The sequence below is a fragment of the Medicago truncatula genome, chromosome 7 (genome assembly GCF_003473485.1).
Source record: "Medicago truncatula cultivar Jemalong A17 chromosome 7, MtrunA17r5.0-ANR, whole genome shotgun sequence".
NCBI classification, from domain to species: Eukaryota; Viridiplantae; Streptophyta; class Magnoliopsida; order Fabales; family Fabaceae; genus Medicago; species Medicago truncatula.
The window spans coordinates 5,903,816-5,919,923 of NC_053048.1; the positions used below are offsets into that span (position 1 = coordinate 5,903,816).

The following is a 16,108-nucleotide window of genomic DNA, read 5'->3' on the forward strand; positions in this document are numbered from 1 at the left end:
TAAAGAAATTCCTCTATTTTATTGACTTCAACCATGGTTTCACAAAGAAAAAGGATATCCAGTTTATAATACCGGACAAGAAATTTAATTTTAGGAATTACTCGCAGGTTTCCAGGCCTCGGCAATTCCATGCTACAATACTCATTGGTCTCGGCAGGCCTGCCTAGCAGGTCCCGCCGTTTCATTTTTTTTCATACACTGGATTATTAAAAACAGACATTTCTTTCCGCCCCTCTTTCCCATGGTCACCTTCTTCAGCAGTTTTTGTTCTAGACCTTTTTTTAGGCCCAGCTTCTTTTTGAGGCCCACCAGCTCTATTGGCCCCACGTGCAAAAGCCATGAAAGAATCTGGCTGCACTGGGTTGCGCACGATGGCTGGCTTTCTCGGCTTCCCATGACTCTGTACTGCAGCCGCTCCTTTATCCTTCCTGGCGGCTTGGGCTCGACTCGGCTGACTTGCTTTGTCTTTTGTGGAAACAAATTCTGCACGGTAATCAGTGACATTAAAAGTAGGAGACATCACTAATGATTGACCTGCAGCCATTAAATGTTGAACTTTGTCCACTTGTTGGACCTGAAAAACAGCATTATTAGTTTTAAAAGAAACATTAATAGGTGCTCTCTCCTTTGCAAATAATTGCTTGTAGACTTGCGCAGACATCTTCTTAATTGTTGATGATTGCTGCAATAATGGTTGGAATGATTGATTGGCAGGTGGTGTAACGCCCTATTTCTATTAAAGCGGTAAAACACGCTAATAATACATATATTCAAGAAATAGACGCTACATCATCAAACAAAATTCAAATTCAACATGCATGCATAAAAATCTCAACAGTCGCAACGGATATAAACCAAATACTTCGAAGCATACATGTCATGATATCAAAAATACATCAACATAAAAGTTCTCCAAGTCCCGACAAATGGGTAAATCTCCAACATGAATAAATCCAAAACAGATAATCTAGATGAACGTAAACAGACACCTAGATCAGAGCTTATCCTAGACCCTACGAAACCGATACCTGAGATAGCTCCCGATATCCGACCAAGCATCAAGCAACTCACTGAAGCAACTCATCATGCACAACGTCTACCCATCCATACAGACAGGTAGGCGGTCAAAACCACTGGGGGTAAGCATTACATCAATCATAATCCACATAAACAGTTAAACATAAATCAAGAGGTTTCAAAGTAAGAAAATTGCTTTTTTAACATCTGAAACTTCCTAAAAACACATGTAAAAATACTAAAATGCTCCAGCGGTAGTTAACTACCGCTGGCTTATAACTAGAAAACCGGCGGTAATTAACTACCGCTGGGCTTTTTAGTCTTTTTCATGTGTTTCTAGGAAACATTCAATGTCAGAAAAGCAACCATCTCAAAGTAAAGTGAGAATCAAAAGGGAATGTTTTAAAGATGCTGAAACTTGATAGAATTTTAACATAACTAAGAAAGAGACCAAGAAGACGGTGAGCAAAGCAAGAACATAAGCTTTTGGCGGGTTATACTAGTCATTAGGTACCAAAAAGAGAGAGAAATATGTATATGGGCTTGCTAAGAGACGGAAAAAGAAAGGAAAACGATTTGGATCAAGTGAATTGCATATGAAGTTGTCTAAATTTCAGTTTTAATATTCATAGTATTGATCGATTCACGTGGTTATCTTCGAGAGGTGGAGGTTCCAGTAAGATGACTATTAGCCAAAAATGATGATAGAATTTAAGATTTAATTCATCCAACCCTAGACATTTATCTGGTTTCATTTCAAATAAGGAATCATGGAATTCAGTCTTGAAAAATAGAGCTATTAACATCGAGCTATCGTCTCTTCAGTTAAACATCTATGCAAGGCAGATAAAGCAAGGGACCAAACTGTGTTCCGGCATTCAAACAAATCACCAGAGTAATCCAAAGTAACTTTCTGGATCGCTTCTTCCTTATCAACAATAACGTCGTTACTTTCAAGTAAAGATTTCATAGTATGTACCTTGCGACGCGCTAAAGCTGCTGCATGAAAAAAATCCGGTATTTAGATCCCCATCGCTAAATTCTGGTTCAATGAGCCACATATTTTCAAACCTGAATCCTTTTTTGACATGTCTGTTGCCATATCACAGATCACCACTATAGTATAGGATAGTGATCTGAAACAGTGACTGCAGAGTTTTGTGTGATGGCATTAGGGAATAATTGCATCCCATCTGAATTGGCCACCACCATTCTAATCATCTTCTCTATTTCTTGTATCTTCGACAAAATGCATCTGTCCAAGGAATCCAAAGTGTGAAAGTGGTCAGTGATGCGCTGGCAGTAGTTAACTGTGTCAACAAGAACACTGTTGTCGTGTCCATTCAGCCTATAGTGTCTGATTGTTGGAAATTATTACAGAAAATTCCATTTGTAATGGTTAAACATGTTAGTAAGGAGCTTAACAGTGAAGCTCATAATCTTGCTTCTTTAGCTAAGGTAGTTGGTACTAGTTTTTGGTTGAGATTGCTCTCTTTACTTTTTGATGGTTCTGTGCTTCAGCTGGTTTTGAAAAAAAACTAATGATGCATGACACTTTAATTATTGATGCATTTATAGTATTTATGTATAATAATTGATGTTTGTCCCCCGTTCGACCTCAGAAAAATGTCCATCAGAACCTAGGTTACGAGAGATTTTAGCAGTAAAAATGCTGATTGAAACTTACATTCCGATGTTTGTTCCATCGGAAACTAACTTCCGATAGATGGGGGGCGATTCCAGGAAATTCGGCAGGATAAACAGAAATTATCATATTCTATAGATGAAATGTGTCATTTTACACTGAAATCCTTATAATACAACACTCAACATTATTTACCTAACTGATATGACTCAATTAAAATTGGACAAGAAAGAAAGATTGAAACCACCAAAAATGGACAAGTAATAAATATAACCACCAAAATCAGCTTGCAACTCACATGTGCTCCAAACCAATTCTCAGGCCACACAAATTTAGCTTAAACCATACCCAAAATTACTATTATTTTGTCATATTTTCCATTAAACCAAGCAATTTAATTCCAAATTTTTCGAGCCATAGAAAAATAATGTACTTGGAAGAAGACTAATCTTAAGCTGCAAAAAGGGTGGAAATGATAAACTCTGTTAAATGAAGACAAACTGTTGGTATCAAATAAATACCAACAGTTATTTGTTGATATCAAATAAATACAACTTCTTTTTATTCCCTGGACTGAGGTTGATCAGAAACTGTTGAACAATTAAATGACATTCATTATAGAACATTATCAGTAGCAAAGGGGTACGCACCATATTTGTTGATTTCCAAAGGGGTGCCTTAAATAAAGACATGACAGATAGTTTTATCAAATAAATGAGCATAAGATATTCCAGGGGTGGATCTTTGAACCATGGTACAGTCAAAACAAAGACTAGATGCCTATTTGGATTGACTTATTTGAACTCATCTACTGGCATAAGTTCTTGTGATACTGTTTGAGAGAGATTATAGAAGTAACTTATATAAACAGCTTATAGCTTGTATGAATACATTTTGACTTTATTTTACCTTTTGCTAAAAACAGCTTATGCATAAGCACTTATATAATATGCACTTAGGCTATAAGAACTTAATTAAGTTGTTTATCCAAACAGGGCCTAGTTTCAATACAGTTATGAGAAAAAAAAAAAAAAAAAAAAAAAAAAAGAGCAGTAATCCTATTCTGCTGACAGACCAAAGTATGCCATGAAAAATGAAAATATACATTTTAGAATCTCTCGGTAGAGAAAATGAAAAGTATAATTGTCAAGTCTAGGAAATGAAATATTGAACACAGCACAAAGTACAGAAATTGGGAATTACATCATTTAAAAGAAAATGATGAAGAGGGAACTTTTATTAACTAGAGCGATACTCATGGTTATTTTACAACCGTCTCTGAGAAACTTTGAACTCCTTCTCTTACAGTTACAAGGTCAAACTCTTATACTGAGTTGACACCTCATTGACAAAAAACCACTATTCACAAAAAAAAACTCATGCATATTAAACATGATTTTTTACATAACTCAGCAGTATAGAAGGAGTGAAAGAAGTGCTAACAGTAACTACACAGTTGTTAAAGACTTACAAGGACATTTGAGTCTGTTGTTCTATTTCCCAGCACCCAAAAACGAGTTACTTAATGTTCAACCAACCCTGATTCAGCTCACAATTATATTATCATCCCTTCCATCATTTTTTCCAAAACTCTGTCATGTTAGTTGATGGCAACAGCAATCTATTTATTGACTATTTTCTTATCGTAGGATGCATCAGTACTCGTGTTTTGACATCAGGTTCAAGACCGTGCTCCAGCATTTTTGTGTAAACCTCATTTGCCAAGTTAATGTTGCCACGTAAGCACATCCCTTGAACAGCAGCATTATAAAGAGCAGCATTTGGCACAGTTTTCTGCAAAAGGAACAGATAAGGAGTTTATGTCAGGAGAAGGAGGTTGATCAGATATTATTCAACAATTTTAATTAAAAAAAAAAAATGTTACTTTCATGGAAAAGCCAAGTTTGATCAGCAGTATCCATGTATACATGATACTCAGCAAGCATAATATCAAGACAAACAATATTAACTTTTTCGGTTTGGCGAACTTCTAAATGCAAAGGTTTTCGGAAACCATTGTCTCTTTGGGATTTTTTTTAATTAATACTTAAGTAGCTTACTCTTTTGAAATTACAGATAGAAGAACCTTTTTGAAATTAACCCCAAATTAAGGGGATCTATGATGGTCAATCTAGCTCTTCCACATTCAATTCCAGCATATTGACTCAATCGCTAAGGTCAAATGACGTTTCTTCTTTCATAATCTATGTGATTCAAATATACATGATTTTGAAATCCAAATTTAGATTCATAAATTGAAGGTGTAAAATTCACAAATTATTTTGATGATAAATGTTTTAAAAACCAAGCTTAAACCACTCCAACCAGGTCAAAACTGCAATCGAACCACTAAAATAACTCAACCGTAGTAGCAGTTGGTTCAAGATTAAACCTTGAACTATCCGATTCTGTTTTTAAAACACTATGAAACAGTTGGGGGAAAGTAATGCTAGTGTAAACAAATATATACCTTGATTGAGGTTCAAGTATTATCTATTTAGAAAACAATTTTAGCTAGGAACAGATAATTAAGGATTACTTTTAGTTTTACAACAAACTAGACTAAGACAAATAATGCTAAGAAATTCAAAAAAAAAAAAAAAAGTTTTTTAACTCACATTTAGAATTTCTTCTAGTTCTTCATAGAGCTCTCCTCTAGTACAGCATCTTATTATGGACAGATAAGTAAATATGTTTGGACTGCAATTCTGGTGAACCATATGCTCATACACCTGCCATGCAATTTTCGGCTTTTTCACAAGCTCACAAGTCCTGATCACTAGGTTATACGAAACTGTCAAATCAGACAGTCCAGAAGCTTCCATTTTCCACAGAATTTCAACAGCTCTATCCCACAGCCGAAGCTCCGAACAAGACATCAAAGCAGTATTGTATAAATGTTTGTTGAATTCACAAATCTGACTTCTTTCAATCCGATTGAAAATCTTGAGAGCTTCATTGTGTTTATTGGCCTTGTTGAGAGAACTCATTAGAGCGTTGTATGTGTACGCATCTGGTTTTTGGCCAAACGATTTCATCGTATTGTATACCTGAAATGCCAGTTTGAGTTCCCCTTCCTTTCCAAGTGAGTTAATCAATACATTGCACGCAACTAAGTTCGGTTTGAAGTCACTTGTCAACATTTTCTGAAAGACGCTTAATGCTTCGTCCCATTTTCCCTCTTTAGCACATACACAAATGATTGAATTTAATATATTGCTGTTTGGTTCAAATCCATTATGAACCATTTCATGGTAAGCATAAAGAGAAAGCTCACTTTGGTTACAACGTACAAAACTACTAATTAACAGGCGATACGTAACCAGTGTCCGATCACACCCATTTTCCTTCATACTCCTCCACAACCTCTCTATTTCACTCCAATTGTCAACTTCCTTACAAATTGATATCATTGTGTTGTAAACAACGGCATCAAAACCCTTCTCCACATCACACTCCCTTTCTAGTTTTCTGAAGAATTCAACAGCCGAATCACATCCTTGACCTTTCGCACATGCCATAAGAATCAAGCTATAAGTATGTCCCGTAGTCATCCCTTTCTCTTTCGTAAAATCGAATACTTTAAAGCAATCGTCAAACGACCCATTTCTCAGAAGACCAGACAAAAGAGAATTACAAGCATGATTATTCGGACAAAGACCGAACATTTTCATTGACCTAAAATACTCCATTGCACTCCTAATCTTATTAGTTCTACTAAGCTCCAAAATCCTATTAGATAACACATTCTCATCCATTTCCTCCAAAAAAATAACTCCATTCTCATTCACAACTTTCGAACCCTGGCGTTGCAAATCCTTCTCCGCCACAAAAGACACATCAACATCTTCTTCTTCCACTTCTCCCAAGGGACCCAATTCCTTCTCCGCCCCAAAATACACATCACCATCTTGTTCCAGTTCTCCTAAAGGAGACAATTTCTTATTGGACACAAAAGATAAATCAAATTCCTCTCTTTTTTCATCGTTCTCATCTTCATCATAATCAAAATTATCAACAACATCATCATATTCATCATTAACATCAACATTATAAAAATTTTGTTGAGGAACAATCTTATTGTTCTTAGACAGGAGTGGTGTGGTGGAATGATGAAACCCTAATGACCCAATTGAGGGAACATAACAATTTGGTTGTTGTGAAAACAAAACAACATTGTTGCTAAGGTGATTATTACTACAAATAACATTTGTATGATGAGTAAGAAAAGAGTAATAACCATGTTTATGAAGACAACAGGGAACAGAATTGTGAAACTGAAAAGAGAAATTCAACATAATGGGTTGTTGTTTTTGATGGTTGGTTATGAAATTATGAATTATGAACTAGAATCAAAAGAGATGAAGATAAAACAGACAGGTTCAAGAATGAAACAAAACAAAGAGAAAATTGAAAGTAAAAATGAAAAGTTTGAGGGATTGGGAAAACAGAAACAAGAACCTCTGTTGTTATCAATTGCGCGGTTGCGTTTTGGTTTGTTTGGATGGAGCTGCTGAGTGATTTTTTTTTATTTACGCTATTATTGTAATTCTCAAAATAAAATAAAAAATGATTCATTTAATAAGGGGATAAAAAAATGTGTTCAACTGATCTGACCAATCATTAAAATTGATAAAACCCAAAGTCACTCTTGCTGAGCAAGTAACCGGCCAAACTCTTAGTAGGTTCGGAATATATAATTTGAAATTAGTCCAGAACATTCGAATTATATAATCTGAACCGATTCAATAATGTGTTAAATTGCGTACTTTGTATGGTGGGGAACATTCAGATTATAAAATTTGAACCTCTTAGATACAAGATTTTTTACGTGGTCCACATTAAACCGACAGTTTCTATGGTTCACGACGCCTAAAACTTCTATAGATTAATGTATCTGTTTTCATAAGCAATAAATCACACCAAAAAATATGAATTGCCCAATTCCCTGTGACTTAATTCACTCCAATATTTTATTTTTAAGTATGTTTTTTATACAAAACTCCCCCTCTTTTTTTTTTTTGGGTACAAACAAAACTCCCCCTTTAATTATGCAATAAACAGTTACATGCATGATGCATTAGTACCCCCAATTTTTATATCATAATAAATATTTTACTTTCACACTTATAAGGCTTGAAAGCAACAACTTGCCAAATTCATTGACATTTAAGCCTACGAAACACGTTTCTTACAATAGAACAAGTTGTAAAATAATAGCCATTAAATAAAAGCATAACTTCCTTCAACAAAAAAAAAGCATAACTCTCTTTCACTTTCACTACATGAAAAACCAAAACAAGTCATTTCCACCAAAGCCATTTTCTCCAAAAACATGTCTAACTTTAGACCTATATTAGCAAATGATTCCAAAACCAATTTTGATGAGCTTGAGTGGGTGATTAAAATACGTGAGTCCTTAGATAAAGAACTTGATGATGATATTGAATTTATTGTATCTATCTTCAATGTACCAAAGCCACTTTTGGCTAGTGATCCAGATTCTTATACTCCTCAACAAATTGCAATTGGACCTTACCATTTTTGGCGTCAAGAGCTTTATGAAATGGAGATATATAAGATTGCTTCAACAAAAAGATTCCAAAGCCAATTACAAAGTCTCAAGTTAGAACATATTGTTGACCAATTGATAAGGTTAGAGCACAAAATTAGATCATGCTACCATAAATATTTAAATTTTAATGTTGAAACATTGATGTGGATGATGGTTGTTGATGCCTCATTTTTATTAGAATTCCTACAAATTTACACTATTCAAGATGAAACTATGATACTAAGTTTTTCCTCAAGGATGTCACATTTGTTTGATTATGGAGGGAGGAAATTAGGTCATAATGCAATCTTGAAAGACATAGTAATGCTTGAAAATCAAATCCCTTTATTTATTTTGAGAAAGATGTTGGAGTTTAAATTCACATCACTTGAATTAGCAGATGACATGTTGATATTAATGTTTATAGGATTGTATAAAGAGATTTCTCCTTTCAAAGTGATGGAACATGACTATTCAGATATCGTTGTCTCTGAGTGTGCGCATCTGTTAGATTTTTTGTATAACATGATTGTGCCTAAATTGGACGAACAATCAGATCTAGTAGTCGAATTGGAAAATCAACACAACGATAACGTAGACGACGAAAAATCGTATATGAAATACGTTAAGAAATTCCTATGTGAAGTTTGTAGGTTGTTTTCGAAATTGAAGACAATATTAATAAGCTTATTTAAGAAACTCAAGCAATGTAGAGCCATAAAAGTTTTCACTTGGTTGCCTTGGGCAATCATTTCTAACCTTCCTGGAATGGGAATTATAAAGCAACCGGTCGAATACTTTCTTTTCTCTAAAGAAAAAGAAACTACCAAAGCAGAAAATGATATCACAAACAATTCATTGTTAATCGATGAAATCGCTATTCCTTCGGTTTTAGAACTATCAAAATCCGGAGTTAGTTTCGTAGCTACTAAAGGAGACATATCGACTATTTGGTTTGATGTAAAAACAACTACACTTTACCTTCCAACAATTGGTTTAGATATTAACACTGAAGTGTTCATGAGAAACTTAGTTGCTTATGAAGCATCAACATCATCAGGACCATTGGTTTTCGCGCGTTATACCGAGTTGATGAATGGAATCATAGACACTGAGGAAGATGCAAGGATTCTTAGAGAAAAAGGGGTTATTTTGAACCATTTAAAAAGTGATCAAGAGGTGGCTAATTTGTGGAATGGAATGAACAAATCCATCAAATTGACAAGGGTTCCATTCTTGGATAAGGTCATTGAGGATGTTAACCAACATTATAATGGTAATGTGAGTATCAAAGTTTGGAAGTTCATGAAGGTTTATGTGTTTTCTTCATGGCAATTTCTTACTTTTCTTGCTGTTGTCTTTCTCTTGTTTTTGATGTCATTGCAAGTCTTTTGTTCTTTCTATAGATGTAATGCTAGAAATCATGTCAAGGTGATTAGATGAATCACTTTAGGAATGGTATTTTAATCCTGTTGAAAGTTTTTTAGTAGATTCTCATTTTTCTATCTTTGGCTGTAAAACTGAGCATTGAAAATTTAAATCACTTATTAGAAAAACAATAGCTTATGCCTTATATTTTAATAAAATGCATGTATTAGCGGAAAACATTGGTGCATGTTTAGTGATGCCAAGTTGACACAAGGTCCTACTATGGCCAAGTTGACATCAATTATTAAGAACCTCCTACAGAAACATAAACATCATATATGACATGTAGACAAAATGAAAACATGTGGACAAAATGAAATTGATTGATTATAACCTCGTGTGTCAGAAACCAGACACGTCTTCGATCTGAAATGACAGGGCTACAAAGATCAATTATAGACGATCAATCGTATGTCTCCAGGTGGGACCTTGAGCTAGTGAACATGTATCACACTAAGATGTGAGTGAGATACACCACACTACTTGCAGAAAATGAGAAAACCAACAACTAACAAATTTACTTAACACACATAAACTTTCAAAAATAGAAAGGAGGGTGGGGGAACTATAGTAACTAACTCTTGTCCAATTCAAGAACTATAAGATTCTTACATAGTTCATTCCTTCACTCAATAAAATACATACAAATGCCAACAAAAATTATATTACATCTTTTAGGAACAAATCAGGGAAAGAGAGTATTACTCGACAAAAACCATATAACAACTAAAACAGAATTCGCAAATTACAAACGAGGCTGAATACACGTTGCATGCCTCAACAATTTTTGAAGCAATTTTGTACACAGGGTTGCTTCTATGTTTATTCAAAATTGACGACTCATGAGACCCTCTCAGAAAACCCTGATTTTCTGACCGACCAATTTAACCCCAACCAATTCAGTTCCTTTGTTCAAGAACCGTGACCATCATTCGCGTGAAGTTTTGTTCTGCTTGATCAAGGCATAGGCGTCACTATATATAGCGACAACGTTTGAGAAGACTGCTAGGACTATCATAACAACGCATAAAATCTTGTCAGATTTAGTCGCAATGTTGTAGCGATCCCTGCATTGTTAAAAAGATGGTTGAAAAAAAGTCAGTTTAGTTAGCAGCAAAAGCATAATCACACAAGAATTATGCCATCTCATAATTCCTAGATCACTTCGCAACATTTTGTCAAGCTATACAAATTCCACATGATTTCGATCAAATGTTGTGTTGTCAATCACGCATTGCAGTAAATAGCGGTTTATTCAAATTCCGCTACGCAACAGTGCTATAGTGATGTGACAACATTTAAACTAAATAGTGTATCGCGAACAATAGCGATCTGTTCAAATTTTGCTATGCTATAACACTGCTATTTAACAACACTGCAGATGACAACAAGAAACATTCAACATTTAAATAAATTAATCATGTGTGTTTCTTCATTCAAAAAATCAAGTGTATTTCTCCCGTCAAGATTTCTAATCGTTTCTTCCACCATGCGGTGGGGGAAGTAAGATATTATCGAAAGACAAAAGAATCATTTTAGAGAACCAAACCCATTGCTGAATAGAAGAAATTCAATGAGAATACTTACTTAAGAGTGATGGCAGCTGGAAAGATGAATCCTATACAGACCGCGGCGGTTGCTCCAGTGAACTGGAAAGCATCCCAAATGCTAGGTATGAAATTTGCTCCCAAGAAGATAACACCAATAAGGGAAACAGTCATTGATGCAAATCTGAAGTTATCCAGAACCAAAGGTCTTGATTTAGGGAAGAGAAGACCATCTATATTGAGTCGCAATGGGAAAAACACAACTGGAAATACAAGCATGAGGTGTGCAGCATAGCTAATACGAACAGCATCGTTGAGCAAAGAACCAAAAGGAATTCCAAGATCAGCATCGAAATTGGCAAGTACGTCATCAAGAGTTCCTTCACCAAATAGGAGGAACCCAAAGAAGCTTATCATTAAATACACGGATGAGCATAGACCGAGGGCTGTACGTACAACGCCTTGCATCTGTGAGTTGTCCTCGAGTTCATTATCTATGCTGTGAACTGCAGAAAAAAGAGCAAACACATAAGACTCTTGCAAACAGAATAATCGCAGAGAATTTAAAACTTTTGCAGCCATTACCAAAGTCTATCTTAAGTAATACATGTGGTTCAAAATTTCTAGACCACTTCAGGCAATTGAGAATCTTGCATATAGGGCCTGTTTTGATTGGCTTATTTGAGCTTAATTACAGACACAAGTACTTGTGAGACTATTTGAGAGATCTTACGGAAAACAGTTTATGACATGTCTATAAGCTGTTTCAGCTTATTTTCATAAGCTCTCTGTGATATCTTATGAAAACAGCTTATATCTTAAATGAAAACAGTTCAACTCTATTTTATCATTTGTTATAAAAATAGCTTATGCATAAGCCCTTGTATGATAAGCCCTTCTGTTATATGTGCTTAATTAAGTAGTTTATCCAAATGGGGTCATACACTTGACGTTAACATCGAATAAAGAATAAGGTCATTTGAATGAACAAATTATAGGGCCATCTCATTCGGATTATCAATATGTTTTTATAAATCAATTTCACATGAAAACATTAAAAGAAGTCTAAAAAGATAAGTAAGCTTGACATAAAAGGTTTGAATAAAATGCATACCATTGTAGTGACAGATATAGGCAGTCACAAACACAGGAACCACAGTGAATAGGTTAACAATTGATGTTGCATCGGTAACAGCTGGGAAGAGTCTCGGCATGGTAATGCCTCCACTTATAATTTTGACAATAGAAATTCCCACAGCAATGACAAGAAAAACAACCGCCAGGGCAACGGAAAGGGCGGATGTGAATCTCAACGAATCTGCAACCAAAGAGCATACATGTAAAACCTCTGCATTTATTCTAAGACCAATAGATCAAACAAATACAATATCTATGAAAGTTCAGAGAAAAATAATTTTTGTCCACCAAGTCATGTTATACATGTTCAAACAAATACTAATAAATATACGGTAACACTAACAACCTATGAAGTACAAATACCAAACAAGAAACTAACACTAACACAGTAATACATTGAAAAAATGGAATGGACTGAATGTAACCACATGCACAAGTGTGTCAGTGTTGGATACCGGTATGTGTCAGATGCCAAATACACTTTCAACCTGAAGTGCAGGTGCTACATATGTAACAACTAACGAACATCATACACTTTTCCAAAACTTCCCTTTTCATTTTTCATAAACTTAATTTCTACCACAAAAACGACAGTTTCAAAGCATGATCGAGTGACAAAAAATTAAAGCTATTTACATGCAATTATTGAGGATACAAAATGCACATGAAACCTTAATCGTGAGTTCAATTGACGGTAACACTTGTAGATAGATACTCTGCTGTTTAATTTGGCAACGACAACTCTTGTAGCAATGCCTTATTATCAAAACTAATCATTTTTCTTTAAATTTCAAATAAAGGAATGACACTCACCAATTCGCTTAAAGCTTGCGAGGGGTGTAAATATAGCAACCGTTGTAAGCAGAACAACAAATGTCCTCCCAGTCCACCAGTGCACACCAAACCATCCTTCAAGAATACCATAGTGATGTTCTCCACTTGAAGAAGTTCCAGAAAGCACATCACCTGCATAGTGAACAATAAAAAAACTTAATTACACAACCCTAAAGCCTTGCTTATAAAGATCAAACAATAAAAAAATTAAGGGCCTTTTTGGATTGTCTTATTTGACCAGATCTACAGGCATAAGTACTTATATGATAAACACTTATTCTATAAGGACTTAATTAAGTTGTTTATCCAAACAGAGCCTAAACCTAGGATAATAATCTTCTTCCCAAATATATGTAAGTACTAAAATTAAAGAAAGGTCATAGTATCATACCAATGATAATCATGTAAACAATCAGCACACCAATGTTATTGACAATAACACAGATCTGTGCCATAGCTTTTCCATATTTCCCAAAGGAATCACCCATCAAACCAGCATATGAAACAGCTTTCCCTGCCCTTGTAAACCTAATCAAAAGCTCAATTGACTTCTCAGTCAAAAAAGCCATTAAAAGGATAGCACAAAGACCAGGAATCAACCCCAACTGTTTCAAAGTTGCAGGCAAAGCCATGATTCCAGCACCAATAATCGTAGTCGCCAAGTTGAAAACGGCACCGGAAAATGAAGCTCCATTGAAATCATCAAACCCTGAATCACTTTCCTGACTTTTAGGCAACAAAGGTGCATTTTCACTCACAACAGCCTTGTTCTTCCTTGATGATCTCGATGATTTCTTCTTCTCTGTCTTAGGTGCAAGACTTCCAATTGTCATTTTCACTTTTTCACTTTTCAACCCTTGAAAATTTCAAAGCAACCAAACAAACCCTGAAAAAAATAACACAATATCAAAAAATTGAACCAACCCAGTTTATAAAATTAACCAAAGATACAAACTTTATTAACAACAATTCAGTTTACTTCAATTTAATAATCAACAAACCCTTAAAAAATTTACAAAAAATTAAATAATTCAACTAACCCAGTTTACAAAATGAACAATTAACTTCAACTTAGTTCAATTTATTAACCAAACAAACCCTGAAAAAAAACTAACATATAATTAAAAAAACTAAACTAACCCAGTTTACAAAATGAACCAAAAATACAAACTTTATGAACAATAATTCATTTTATTAACAACCAAACAAACCCTGAAAAAAAAATACAAAATTAAAAATTAAACTAATCCAGTTTTCAAAATGAACCAAAAAATTCAAACTTTATGAACAATAATAACTTCAACTAAGTTAATTCCAAAAAAAATTAAAAAATAACTTCAACTTTGTTCAATTTAATAACCAAAGAAACACTGAAAAAATTCACACAAAATTAAACAATTAAACTAACACAATTTACAAATTGAACCAAAGACAAAAACTTTATGAACAATAACTTCAATTAAATTCAATTCAATACCTGAAAAGTGATAATTCAGACCCAAATCCAGAAAATGAAAAGGAACAAACTTTTCAACTCAGAAAAGTAGAATTCACAACCCCAACAGAAATTCAACAAGACCCAGTTGAGAAAATTCAATAGTTGGGGTCAGAATCAAACGTTCTACTTCAAAAGAAGCAAATAATTCAGAAAAAAGGGTGAATTTTTTTTAATGAAGAATATACAGATTGGAAAATTGGGAACCAAGAGAAGAGAATCTAAGCCAAAAGGAGGAAGAATCGTTTTTTTGAAGTTGGTGACCAATGATGTTCTTTTATAGAAAAAAAAATCATAAAGACAAAAATACACGCAATATTATATTATACGATTCAATAGAAACTTTGTATGTATTCTTCGTATTTAGTACATTATTATATTCAGATGGTTATACGTGTAATGTGGGTTCCATAAGACACATTCCGCGTATCGGAAATCGTTTGATCATTATCAAATGATAAGAAAATACTAAGTTTGAATTTAGATTGTTTGATTTTGATTGAACGATTATGAATGTTTCGAACGTGAGAATGTGTGCTTCGATCGTAGGAAAGTTGGATTTTATCATTGGAAAGTTGGATTTGACCTCACTTTTTGAAAGTAGAAACTTATATAATCCTTTTATTTATAGCTAAAATTGTGACTTGATTAATGTCAGTTAAAAGTAAGAGTATGAGTTGAGTTTTGATGTGCACATGTTTAATGTCTATTGTTTTTGTTAAATTGACATTGATTAAATTGATTTGATGTACATATGAGTTTTTCATCTCCTTGTCAACTTAGTAATTTAAATAAACATAAATTTAACAAATGATTGAGGTTAGGTGGTTAATAGGCTTTGGTTAAGGATGAATTGTTTGATATCATATTTAAATTCTACTTGAAATTGTTTTCTTCAACTAAATTTTGAATTGTCTAAGTCATTTTCCTTAATAATCAGATGATTAAAAATAATAAAAATAAACATTATTTTTTAGGAAAAAAAATCATTTAGAAAATACCCGCACTTTAACTTTTTGACTATATTTATGTGCATTTTCCCTAAAAGAAATCATGGATAAAAGTTGAGTTGATTTGATGTTCGAATGTTTGCTGTCTGTTATTCTTGTTAAATCGATATTGATTAGATTTCATCTACTTGTTAGTAATTTAAATGAACACAAATTAAACTAGTTATTATCAAAGATGAATCGTTTGATAGAACATGTTCTGGACCGGTCAAAGATCTGGGCTTAAGTCACTTAGGCCCAACAACAAATCAAACCCAAATGCTGCATTTGGCAGATTTACTCGCAACACACCCCTTCCTTGCGAGAGGGGTACACGGAGCAAACGAGAATAGTTCAAACGTCCTGCAACGTTCGGCAACGTCTCTCTATCAACGTTCCTGCGAATATCTCACTGGCGGTTACACTTCTTACGATTTCGTAACCGTCAGTCACATGTGTGCC

At 34.2% G+C, this 16,108-nt stretch overlaps 3 protein-coding genes across 5 annotated transcripts; 1 reads left to right on the plus strand and 2 right to left on the minus strand.

Moving 5' to 3' along the window:
- On the minus strand, positions 1-7,202 carry LOC11434812 (pentatricopeptide repeat-containing protein At3g29290). 3 transcript variants are annotated; one of them, XR_003007268.2, is made up of 4 exons: positions 5,281-7,202; positions 4,134-4,456; positions 1,997-2,272; positions 1-574 (listed from the first exon to the last, which is right to left on the minus strand). XR_003007268.2 is itself a non-coding variant. In XM_003621554.4 (2 exons), exons 1-2 carry the CDS (start codon positions 6,958-6,960, stop codon positions 4,295-4,297), a joined length of 1,842 nt encoding a protein of 613 aa, XP_003621602.1. In that variant the 5' UTR covers positions 6,961-7,202; the 3' UTR covers positions 3,847-4,294. The 3 variants fall into 3 exon arrangements, 1 of the variants encoding a protein (XP_003621602.1); XR_003007265.2 differs by having other exon boundaries at positions 1-2,272; XM_003621554.4 differs by lacking the exons at positions 1-574; positions 1,997-2,272 and having other exon boundaries at positions 3,847-4,456.
- A 795-nt stretch (positions 7,203-7,997) lies between these two features.
- LOC11421149 (putative UPF0481 protein At3g02645) lies at positions 7,998-9,659 on the plus strand. The gene has a single exon (XM_024771478.2). It carries the CDS (start codon positions 7,998-8,000, stop codon positions 9,657-9,659), a length of 1,662 nt encoding a protein of 553 aa, XP_024627246.2.
- Positions 9,660-10,180: 521 nt separating this feature from the next.
- On the minus strand, positions 10,181-14,924 carry LOC11433846 (amino acid transporter AVT6A). Its single transcript, XM_024771474.2, has 6 exons — positions 14,640-14,924; positions 13,554-14,048; positions 13,142-13,294; positions 12,306-12,509; positions 11,232-11,697; positions 10,181-10,711 (listed from the first exon to the last, which is right to left on the minus strand). The coding sequence occupies exons 2-6, from the start codon at positions 13,993-13,995 to the stop codon at positions 10,573-10,575; spliced, it is 1,404 nt and encodes a 467-aa protein (XP_024627242.1). The 5' UTR covers positions 13,996-14,048; positions 14,640-14,924; the 3' UTR covers positions 10,181-10,572.
- Between the last annotated feature and the right edge of the window lie 1,184 nt (positions 14,925-16,108).